The 12,601-nt window shown below is 40.3% G+C and overlaps 1 protein-coding gene across 1 annotated transcript in view; it reads right to left on the reverse strand.

The window, feature by feature from the left end:
- Positions 1-137: 137 nt before the first annotated feature.
- OTULIN (OTU deubiquitinase with linear linkage specificity) overlaps positions 138-12,601 on the reverse strand; it is a 33,616-nt gene continuing 21,152 nt past the window's right edge. Inside the window, exons 5-7 of the mRNA XM_003932488.3 lie at positions 6,840-6,965; positions 3,858-4,127; positions 138-1,284 (exon numbers count right to left, since the gene is read on the reverse strand). Of these exons, the coding sequence (XP_003932537.1) occupies positions 1,090-1,284; positions 3,858-4,127; positions 6,840-6,965 (591 nt within the window). The 3' untranslated portion in view covers positions 138-1,089. The remainder of the gene's footprint in view (positions 1,285-3,857; positions 4,128-6,839; positions 6,966-12,601) is intronic.

Below are 12,601 nucleotides of genomic sequence, written 5' to 3' on the forward strand. Positions count from 1 at the left end.
AAAATCTGAGATGGTTTGCTGTCACTCATCCCCTGCCCCAGATGGGTTACACAGATCTGACAATGGACATACCCTCCAACACAGCATGCAAAGAGCACAGGAAAACCTGGGTCCAGCTCAGCCCTACATCAAAGTAATTTGGCCTCGGTTTCCTCCTTTGAAAACAGGTGGATAGAAACTGTCTGGCTATAAAATCATGAATCTATGGAACTGAAGAATAATTAAAGCTTCCAACACTAAAGCACAAAGGCAAGTAGTGTCTGTCCACACTGATGGTGCACCACCTGCACCAAGCCCCGGACTCCAGTGCGCTGGAGACATCGGACACCTGTCACAATCACAAGGAGGAAGCAGTTGTAGGTTCCCTCATCACTCCCTCCTACGGCTCCTCCAGTCTTCAAAAATGCCTTGAAATAACCCACTCTGGGACCCAATTCTTAATCTGCTGCAAGACAATCTGCTTAAAATAGCCTTAATTAAGATGTAAGTCTAAACCATTGCTCTTCTCTTCATAAGAAGATGAGATTACCACAGGTTGTCATGACTATGCCAGTAACAGATCCATCTCAGAATTATACCACTTAAAGCAGACTGTTAGAGGCCCCCTTAGTGCAGTGGGCAGCACATCCATCTCATAATCTGAAGGTCCTGAGTTAAAGCAGACTGTATAGGGAGTTCTACAGAAAATCATTACTACTAGAGAGGGGAAAAATACTGTCTTAAAAAACTTAGAAGCCAGTGTACCATTTGAGAGAGCTTTGATTTGAGATATAAAGAACATATTCCTTTCCAAAACTTAGTTTCCTCTGATACAAAAGTATTTGCCTTCTGGAAAAGATATAGTTTGCACTGTCCAACAGGTGTGCTCTGAAGGCCCCCAATGAAATATATTGCATCAAAGATGAGGGGAAAGACTTGGTTAATTTCTCTTATCAAAAGCTAATCTTCAGGACATCCTGTCCAACTTGGCTCCCAGGGCCCCAAGGTTCTCAAAGATTGTTCTTAGAGACCCCTCAGGCCTGCAGCCCAAACCCAGCAGCCACCTGTGCATCTTGGCCACATCACCAGGCTGTCAGGAGCATGCGTCTCTCACAGACTGGTCTCCTCACACACTCTGACAGGGATATTATAGTGGCGATCGTCCTCAGCAATGAGCGTTACCACTGGCCAGTCCTTGGGTGGGTCGGTAGGGTAGACTGTGATGAACTCCTCTGTGCTGTACTTAGAGAGCCGGTACACCTGGATTGTGTGGCGCACAGCATAGGCAAGAAGGAACATTTCAACCTGGGAAGAAAGAACAAACAGGTATTCTAAGGAAGATCACACTGAAAGATATGGCTTAACGCCACGTTCCATCCATTATCCCACAACGCACAGCAAAGGTGAAGCCACAGCCTTTTTTTCCTCCCCCATGGGCCCAGCCCCAATCCTTTTCTATTTAAAAGAAAAGGGCAGATAACCAAGAATGAATCATATGTCTGTTAAGGGACCTGTATCCAGAATAAAGAACTCACAACAATTAACAAAACAAAAAAACAAATAACCAGCTTAAAAATTAAGCAAAAGTTCTGAAAAGACACCTCTCTCCAAAGAAGATATACAACTGACCAACAAAACACATGACAAGATGCTCAACACTGTAAGTCATTAGAGAAACGCAAATCCAAACTACAACGAAAGACAGTACCTCACACCCACTAGAATGTTTATAACCAAAAAGATGATAATGGGGAGTGACTGCTTTATGAGTACAGGATTTTCTTTGGGGATGACATGTTTTAGGACTCCATATAGGTGGTGGTCACTGTCAGTGTACTAAATGTCAATGAGATGTATACTTTAAAATGGTTAATTTTATGTTATATGAACTTCACCCCAATTAAAAAAAAAAAAAAAAAAAACAGAAGTGTTGGTGAAGATATGGTAAATGGGACACTGCTACATTGCTGGTGAGGATATGAAATGGTGCAGCTGCTTTGCAAACAGTTTGGCAGTTCCTCAAAATGTTAAAGAATTATCATATGACCCAGCAATTCCACTCCTAGGTGTATGCCCAAGAGAACTGAAAACATATGTTCACATAAAAAAAATTATATATGTATGTTCATAGCAGGGTTATTAGGGTTATTCACAGAACTAAAAAGTAGAAACAATCCAAATACACATCAAACTGATGAAAAGATGAGTAAAATGTGATCTATCCATACAATAGGATATTACTTATCAATAAAAAGGAATGAAGTACTAATACATGGCACAATATGGATAAAATCTTAACAAACAGTATGCTAAATCAAATAAGCCATAAACAAAAGACCATATTACTCCATTCATATGAAATGTCCAGAATAGGCAACTCCATTGAGACAGAAATTAGATTAGCGGCTGCCTAGGATTAGAGGAAAGAGAAAGTGATTACTAATGGGTATGGGGTTTCTTTCTGGGGTGACAAAATGGTCTAAAATTAGACTATAATGACAGTTGCAAAACTTTTTAAAAGAGTAAACTTTACGGTATATGTAATTATATTTCAAAAAAGAAACTGAAAATTTCTTATTAAAAAACAAAAAAGAATGTACTTACCATCACAGCGGATCTTACAGGGTCTCAGAAAAGACTAACTTTAATCTAATATACAAACCAACCTCTACAAGCATTTTTATTGCATGGTACTTGGTATGGTTTGAGATGTTAAGTACCACATTATGACTACAGATAATTTTTCAAAATAACCATCATCAGCCCTGCCTGACCCAGCAGTGACCATTAGTCTCCACTCCTTCCTACACACCTGGGAATAAAAGAAGAGACTTCACACTCCAGGACAGCTCAGAACGGAACCTAACTCAGCTCTCTAATCCTTGCAGTATCTGTCCTGGCACTTGGGCCTTTTTGGACAAAAGCAAGCACAAGAGTCAATTATGCAAGTAGGAGGGTGGCACTTTGATGAACAGCTTAATGCTACTTTAGTGGTTGGCTATTCCACTAAAAAAAAAAGCCTCATTAAGACTTTTTAGGGAAATGAACACATCAAAGATAGCAAAGACAGCACAAGGTGTGGTGACTCAACTATATTGGCTTTAGAGACAGTACTGCACTCAGTTTCTGTGTAAAACTCCACATTTAACATATCTGTAAAAGATCCAAGAGCGGGCTGGACTCTACTGGCTAAGGAGACTCCATTTCTCTTTTTAATGCAGCTACAGCTGCCAAGATTAAACAAGACCCTTCAAACGGCTCTTCCAAGAACTTCATTTATTTGTAGCCTCCCAGAGCCAAGAGTACTAATCCCATCCACCACTCTGAAGAATAAAGCCCAGGTCAAGATAATGGTGGTGACTAAAAAGTACATTCCACAATTCTTTCATACTCCTCACTCAAAATGGTGGAGCCAAATTTCCCTCCTCTTGAGAGTGGAATGCATTAAGTAATTTGTTTCTAAAAAGTAGAATACAGTGTAGCAGTGTGTGACTTCCTGGAATAGAGCATAAATGGCATTGTGTCTTCTTTCTTGCTCTCTGCTTAGATCACTCTGAGAAGCCAGCTGCCATGTTGTAAGGACACTTAAGCAGCCCTCTGGAGGCCTATGTGTGGAACTGAACCCTCCTACTAACTACCAGTAAGGAACTGAAGCGTCCTGCCCACAGCCACATGAATGAACAACATTGGAAGAAGATCCTCCAGCCCCAGTCAAGCCTTCAGATGACTGCAGCCTCGAACATACAACTGCAACCTCATGAGATCGACCCTGAGCCAGAACCATCCCTGAATTTCTGACCTATAAAAACTATGCCATTAAGTTTGATCAGTAAAGCTGCTATATTTTGGGGTAGTGCATGCTCAAAAGCACAACTCACCTGTTCAAGACCACCAGTGTGTCCCACTTGGTTTAGGTGGTTCCTCAGCAGCTGTCCTGGGTCATTTGATGTGTCCCGAGCAAACAGAAGCACAGAGAAAAATGGTACTTCCTTTCCTTTCTCTTTATCATTATACAGTTCAATGGCTCTGTTTAGCATTAGAAATTTTACAGCTTCATAGAGGCTATATTCTTCCTCTTCATTTGTGAATAGTTCATCACAAGCTATCTGTCTTGCTTCAGCAGTTCTCATTTCAGCCAAGCCTGCCCACTACAATAAGAAAGTTATGTAATAATTACAATTTTTTGTTCTAAAAATCCCTGGTATAGTACCATACTATAAATTGAGCACAAAATTATTTTTAAAAGGCAACCATGGGTCATTTACCAATGCTTACAACATTCAGGTTTCCAGATTTAAAACGGTACACTTTATACCACACGAACTCCTTATTCAGCTTTCCCTCCCATTAATTTGGAAAAAAAAAAAAAATACAATGCAGGAAGAAGCACTGAGGCCATGGAAATTTTGACTCCCTTAGCTTCACAGGCAATAAGACTGAACCAGCCTTCATGGATACTTACGGAAGAGCTAACATGCGTGTGTGAGGCCTGTGTGTAAAGCTGTGAAAGGCAGCTACAATTACAAGGGGCTTACAGGAGAGTTAACACCAGAAACACAAAGCCAACCCTCCAAAATAGAAGAGAGGTAAGGAAGAGTGTAGGGGCTCCTGAATATTAATTTACTAAACTTACCCATCTAACTTCAAAAATATATATGAACTTCAAATGAATAAATCCATTCAGGAAACTCTTACTAACTCCTGATTAAAAATAAAGTACTGTGTTAGGTATTCAGTGAATGTAGGCAAACTCTTTAAAAAAGAAAACCTATAGGCCGGGCGCAGTGGCTCACGCCTATAATACCAGCACTTTGGGAGGCGACTGGATCACAAGGTCAAGAGATCGAGACCATCCTGGTCAACATGGTGAAACCCCGTCTCTACTAAAAATACAAAAATTAGCTGGGCATGGTGGCGTGTGCCTGTAGTCCTAGCTACTCGGGAGGCTGAGGTAGGAGAATTGCTTGAACTCAGGAGGCAGAGGTTGCTGTGAGCCAAGATCGTGCCATTGCACTCCAGCCTGGGTAACAAGAGCAAAACTCCGTCTCAAAAAAAAGAAAAAAGAAAACTTATAAATATATGTGCTTTTAAGTTACAGTGAATGAGAATAAGATGCCAACATAAATGCCATTCCCTATGAATAAACAACAACCAGTGTCCCTCTCAAACGCCATTATGGATTTTAAATCCAAGAGTGAATTTTAATGGTAATGACTGCATAGAATTCTCTGTCATATTTGGGCTGAAAGGTGGAACACATTTGTCTTTATCTCATATTTTCCAGACTAGACCAAGCTGGCAGTCACAGACATGGCTCTAGAGTCAGTCAGGATAGAATCAGGGCTTCACCACAGAGCAGCTGGTAGCTTTTGCAGGGCATTTAACTGAGCTCCTGGCCTTAGTTTCCGCATCTGAAAAACAGGGATGCACAGCAACACCACCTTCATAGTTGTGAGAATTAAACAACACATGAAATTTTAGTGTGAAGCCTAGCATAGAAGTGTTAGTAATGCTGGCTCAGATTATTAATGAGTAATTTTAATCTTAGTATAAATTGGCATCACTCAAGCATTCCCAAATATGAGGCCCTAATTATAGTAGAAACACCTAATAAAGCAGAAACAGAAATTTCACGAGGCCTTAAAAAAATGAAAACAAAATGTGACCTGTGGTTGCGGTGAAGAACCCTCTCATCTCATTTACTCCCACAGGGCTAGAGCCCTGGCCTCAACCCTCCACTAACCCAAGGACTGGGGAACACAAAATTCTGCATTCTAGACCAACAAGTAACAAGAATGGAATTCCCCTCTTCCCTTCTCTTGCTCCCATTTCTTTATAATAGAAGAAAGATAAAACTACTGGACTTCCTTTGACAGTTTATTTTCAGTAAGCATTTCTTATCTTTGTAAGCCAAAACTAGGTTCCAAGAAGTCAGGGCCCTCACTTGACTAATTCAGTAAAGCACTGAATGAACACCCTGTGCCATGCCTGCTGCTAGGCACAGGGTGTCAAGGAATGCACAGGACAGTCTCTCCTGGAAGTCCAATGGGAGCAGCAGACCATATGGGAGTAAAGAAATCACTGTCTGAAGTGCATGCTAGGAAGGACCTTGAAAGTCCATGTTTGACCCCCTCTCTACCTGACTGCTCTCCACTGACAGCCTAGTGTAAGTGACAGGCTCTCAACTCAGGGTTCTTGGTGAGAAGGGCTCCAAGCTGCTCAATACAAGCAAGCTAAGGGTCATGTAAGACAGTGTGCAGGCAGAACACCCCACCCAGAGGAGACAGTGGAAAGCCACAGAAAGGTAGAATTTTAAATACCAAATCAATAGGAATCAGCAGACCAAGTTCTCCCTACAATTCTGTTTCAGAAAGAAATCTCAGGACAGTTTTCTAAAGACAAGTTACTAAATCTACTAACTGGAAAATCATTGAGGAAGAAAGTAAGTCTGATAAATATGGGTAGAATCTTAAAACATGAGCATAATAGGAAAGAATTCAATAAATGTGAATTACTGTGACTGATATTAGTATAGGAAATAGGAACCAAACTATATTCTTGAAACATAAATATGACTTGGAACAGAGACTATATTTGTTAAGATTTCCTTTTAAGAAAGTTAAATACTTCATTATTTGATACCCTAGTACCTGGCGTCTGCTCTAAGAATACGTAATGTTGGTACTTCCCATTTTACCAAAGCCCTCGTGGAAAGAGTTTGAGTTCATTTAAAACCATTTTGCCTAAAAATCAGCCAAGAGCATTTGAAAATCCACTGAATGAAGACCAAAACTGGTCTACCAAGGCAAGCAGGAATGAGAGTTTCACTCTAATCAGACAGGACACTACAGGTTCCAAACCTTCTTCCTCAGCAGAGTAAGGGACTCTTTAATTTTATCAACCAGGTCCTCGTTCTTCCCATCAAATTTCAGTCCAAGTTTCCATTGCCTGATCCAGTTGTATTTGCTTATAAGTTTTTCTGGCAACTAGAACACCGAGAAACAAAGAGATAAAGAGTTGTTAACATTCCAAGAAATCCACCACATGCTCTAAGCTGCAAGAAACCACAAAGTCTGTGAAACCTACCTTTGTTTCCAGAATTAATCCTGCAAATCTGTCATGTGGGTTTAGGATGGAGGACCTAAATCTACAAGTCAGGAACTTAGAAAGTACCACCCTGAAGAGGGCTGCTGGAGTGAAATGGTGCTTTTGGTTGAGATGCCAAAGCACAGTCTGCCTTGCAGGACTCCAACCATGGCCAGGACATTCCACAGCAGTTGTACAGATGAGCTAAGGCCATGCCCACAGCACACGTCCTCACACCCAACACCTTCAGGCTCAGGGCTCACTGCAGCCTCTCAACCACCACCAAAACATGGCTCAGGACAGTGCTTCTGAGCATGTGAGGTCCAGGGTGAAGTCAAACCTGCTCCTTACCCAGTAAGAAAAATAAAATCTAGTTTCTGGTACTTAAAAAAATCTACCAAAAAAAGGGTAGAAAAAGACCTTTTTGTTAAATAATGTTAACACATGTACTCAAAGTTTTAACATTCGGAGAAATTATATTAGGACTAGTTTAACTGTCTAATTGATATATTAAGATAAAACATACAATTAAGGGAGCTGTGATCACTTAGTTCAGGAAAGAACTGACAGCTGAACTCCTACAATGCTGGTTTCCCTTTGTTTATTCCTAGAGTATTTGTTACTTTGTTTCCCTCTAGTTATCAGCAGAATCTGCATTTTAAAGGCAAGTGGAGACCCAATCTGACTGATGACAGCATAGGAAGTGAGACTCTTCCAACAGTCCTGATGTGTCAGGAGAAAAATCATAGAATTGGGCTGGGCATAGGTGTATCACTCCACTGCTACAAAATTTACAAAGGATATCAACAAGTCAACAGATCATTAAAGAATAATTAAATCCTACAATTCCTACAAGGAACCTGACCTTGTTTAGCAGTTTTTAATACAGTTTGGCCAGTCCAGGCAACATAGCAAGACCCCATATCTATAAAAAAAAATTTTTTTTAATTCCCTGGGCACAGTGGCATGTGCCTGTATTCCCAGCTACTCAGGAGGCTGAGGCAGGAAGATCACTTGAGCCCAGGAGTTTGAGGTTACAGTTAGTTATGACTGCACCATTGTACTTTAGTCTGAGCAACAGAGCAAGACTCCATCTCTTAAAAAGAAATAATTTATACAGCAAGAAAGAAATGAATAAAAATAAATACATAAAATAAAATAAATACAGTTTTAAATGAGGCTGTTATCTTCCGTTCTACTAGAATGTAATACTAAAAGACCCTTTCATGAATACTAATTCTAGTTGTACCTTCTCAACCTATAGCAATCACGTGAAACTAAGGTGGTTTCTACAAAACATAGAACCACAACTGGAATGTAAATTACTTTTCACTGTGACCACAGTGATGGCGAATTATATCACTCACTAAGGTGGGGAGGGGGCCTTCTCCTCTTCATCTTATTAGAGTAACAAATGACCACCCATCTAAGAGCTGCACCAGCCCACTCCTTGCCAACACTGCCCCGCATTTTAGCAACATGTAGCAGCTGCAGCAAAACCCTCAATTTGGTCTCAGATTTATCACAAGAACCTCGCATGCCCTCAAGTGGCAACAAGCTAAAATTACAACTGGGCACAGAGAACTACAAATGAGCAGAAAATACTGGCTACACAGATGTGAGGTGGGAAAGGAGGTGAAGGGAAGCGCAGAAGATCAGCTGAGCATCTGGAGACAGTATACAGTTACCTAAAAAGTAGGTGCAGTACTCAACTGAATTACTCAGGAGAACCCTGAAGACCTCACTATACAGAGAGAAACAATTGTTTCTTATTTCTTTCACACATTGGTCAAACAATTCAGGGTTGTATGCTTCCAGGAAATGCAGAAATCCTTAAGACAATTTTTAAAAACCAAGCATGAAAAAAAGAAGCCATCAGAAAGGAATGAAGTCAAATTTATTCAGAGAGTGAATACAACTTTAAATGCTTTCAAAGGTCACAGCACATGGAACACATGTGAATAGCCTTCATTTTCTTCCACTAAGCACAAACTGGAAAACTGGACTTCCATTAGAATAAAGAAAAGTTAAGCAAGAAACCAGATTTAAATAAGAAACAGTGATTGGAAATATTCAAGAATAAAGTAGGTAATTAGCTTAGGTGTCACTTCGTTTGTGACTGAACTATAAGACAGCCTGTTTTCTCTAATAAATGCCTGTAATTCTTGATACCACAACAGACAGCAAATAACAAAAATGTGTCATCCCCAAAACTAACTCACAAAAACATCTGATATATAGTCTATCCCACTCTAAGCAAACACTGTCACAGTCTAACCAGTTGAGAGACATTATAAAATGTAGCGAAGTTGGAAATCAAAGGACTCCTGCTCTAAAGGATGTCCCCTCTCAGGAACCAAAGTGTTGTTCCACATTTTTTAGCCAGGCTAAGCAATTTCCATAGTTGGAGTGAGGGTCAGATGATCTGGCTGCAGCCAAACACAGAGACTGGGATCTGGACAGAAATTGGAACAACAAACAGGAAGCCCAGGCAGGATGACAGGAGGTGAGGGGCAGCCAAACTGTCAGAGCGGCAATAAGGACAAAGCTCCGCCTCACAGGCAGGGAACAGAGCAAGGCCAGCAAAGCTGGGCACCAGCAGAAAGGAAGCCTGGGTCCCCTTCACTGAGCACAGATTAAGGGAAGAGTCACTCATTTCAGCTTTTCCAGTTACCTTTAATACCCTAAAACCAAATGATGTTCTAAAAGAGAAGACAGCAAAATGCCACAGAGAACATCTCTCAATCTGCAAAAAGAAGCAGATAAAAGCTAGCTAAAGTTTCCACCCTGATTTCCTTCAGTCACACTGCAAGAAACACTCACTCGCTCAACAAAGCCCTTGTCACAGTGGGACTTCCAAGGGAAGGGTGGGGCATGAGGGGCAAAGTGAGAACAGGAACAGAAAGGTATCCACAGGAGGACCTGCAGGACACCTGAGAGATTTGCACAACCAGACTAAGATCACGGGTTCCTTCCCTCCTTCCTTCCTTCGCTGGCCCCTCAGACACAAAGCATGTGCTGAATTTGAATCTGTCATCCAATCATGTCTCAGACATGATACCACAAAATGAACTAGGTGAAGGAAGTTTTCAAACTATGTTAAATTGCTAAGGGCTGGAACAGCAAAACAAGGACAAGTTCTCTAGCTGCATGAGAGCAAGGAAAGAACAAAGTCATTCTTCAGCTGACATTTAGACCCAAAGTTTAATAAACGTAAATACCAAACCCACACGCAGGTACACTGTGTTTTCTCTCCTTGACAGAGGCCTCCTGGCATTCAATAAAAATTAGATAACAAAAACCAAACCGCAGGGACCAAGAAATTAAATTATGCTCCCAGAAAAATGTAATAGCTGATACACATAAAAAAAGAAACTGAAAATAACACTTAAGAATTTTTAAACTATTTTCACAGTACTCAAATTAAGTCGGAAAAACCACCTTAAAACCCTATCACTCACCCATACAACATACTCTAACAGTGATAAGAGTTTGAATGTAATCTACCCAGACTATTTTTAATATGGCAGATGTTATTCAAATACATCTTGCTAGCAAAAAAAAAGGGGGGGGAGGCAGGGGGACATTGTACTTTACTTTTATTAAGCAATTTTATATGTTTAATTAATTACTTAGGACACCAGATTCTCAGAAAGCATAAAAATGCAAGTTTAATGTCAAGTAAGTCCATAACTCTAAACAGTTCCTTAAAGGCAAAGCCTCAAAAGGAAAACTTTGCCTATAATTAAGAAGGATACTATGTCACAATCTAGAAATATAGATTTGTAGATTAATATAAAATAGCTACAGTTGTCAGGGGCACAGCCTCTTGAGTACCTAAGACTATAGGCACATGCCACCACAATCTAGAAATTGTGACATACTTAGCTACAGTTGTCAAGCACAGAAGTTACAACAAAGCAAAGCAAAAACAGTGAAATCATTGTTTGCTTCTCTAGCTGGGTCTTATATCCAATCATAGGAATGCTTTTGCCAACTGACAAACAATTCTGAAATATTTTACTAATAAATGTCATCATTTACAAAAGAAAAAATAGCCTAGTATATCCATTTCTCTTGCCTTTATGTGAAAGAAATAAGTTAATATTGAAAAATCTGTTTCAGATGGCATACTTCTTTGCTTGGAAGAAAATATCTTTCCCAGATGTTGGTTTTGCTTTTTTTTAATAGACTCCTCAACATTAAGGGATCTCCTTATGGTCCCCAGGCTGGCCTTGAACTCCTGACTCAAGTGATCCTCCCATCCCAGCCTCCTAAGTAGCTAATACTACAGGTACCACCACACTTGGCTCCAGATGTCATTTTAACAGTTGATATAGGTGTGCCAATTTTATACTGGTTTATTAAATAATCGTGGAACAGATGGGCAGTATCCTCCAACCATCAGTCCTGGTTTTGCCCTTTGGAACATGTGATCTCTCATCTACCTAAAAGACCTCTAGCTTAGCCAATAATAAGTTCTTCTGAAAGTCTTGTTTATTCTAGGAAAATACCTCAGCTCCTTCAACTGCTCCCAGCATGTGATGAAACATCCTGGCCACATTTCCACCTGTGGAGGATACAGGCACCAAGCTGGAGACGGGCTCTGACCAGCTCAGTTCAAGGTGGGGCTGTCACTCCATGTGGGGCTGTCATTGCCTAATTCTTAGAATCATTCCTTTTAAAATGCAGCCAGGTTGGTCTTTTTGCTTAACATACAAAACATGAAAATAATAAAAATAAAATTTAGCTACGGCTTTGTGATCATTGCTGGCCATCACACTTCATGCAGGATCATAGTGGCCTTGCAATCAATTAAAATCCTAACATCTTTTTCCTTCTCTTCATAAATTGCTATAAAGCCAATCTCCCACAGCTAGCACTTCCAGGTTTTGGATTTTTTTAAATTTAAGCATAAGACTTTCCATTTTCTTCCAGTTAATGTCATACTGTCATTTCTTTTTAATTTAAAAATATTTTGTTGGTTAAAAAAAAAAGCTAATGATCATCTGGGCCTTCAGCAAGTTGTAATCTTTTTGCTGGTGGAGGGTCTTGCTTTGATGTTAATGGCTGCTGACTGAGCAGGGTGGTGACTGTTGAACGTTGGGTAGCTGTGGTCATTTCTTTCTTTTTTAAAATTCCACTTTTATTTTAGATACAAAAGGTACGTATGCAGGTTTGTTACATGGGTATATTGCTATCTCTGACCAATCATTTCTGACCATAACCCTGAGACTATCACCCACCCGACTATGTGACTTTATGCATGTCAGGACATGCACAAACATGACTTCCCAGGGCATGTCTGCCATGTGATACATTTAAAACACTAAAGAGGGCCAGGCCCGGGACAGGCTGATTCTCAGCTCCTCAGGAAGCCCCACTCCATGGGACAGTAATCATCTCTCTAGTGTTGCTATTCAGCCACCTATTAAGCCATTTCTCACACTTTGCCAAAGGTACTAATTTATTGAATTATAGCTAAAAACTAAAGAAATGTGTATTCTAAATCCCTAGCAGGTTCTCAAATAGTAAA

This window comes from Saimiri boliviensis, chromosome 1 (assembly GCF_048565385.1).
Source record: "Saimiri boliviensis isolate mSaiBol1 chromosome 1, mSaiBol1.pri, whole genome shotgun sequence".
In the NCBI taxonomy this organism is placed as follows: domain Eukaryota; kingdom Metazoa; phylum Chordata; class Mammalia; order Primates; family Cebidae; genus Saimiri; species Saimiri boliviensis.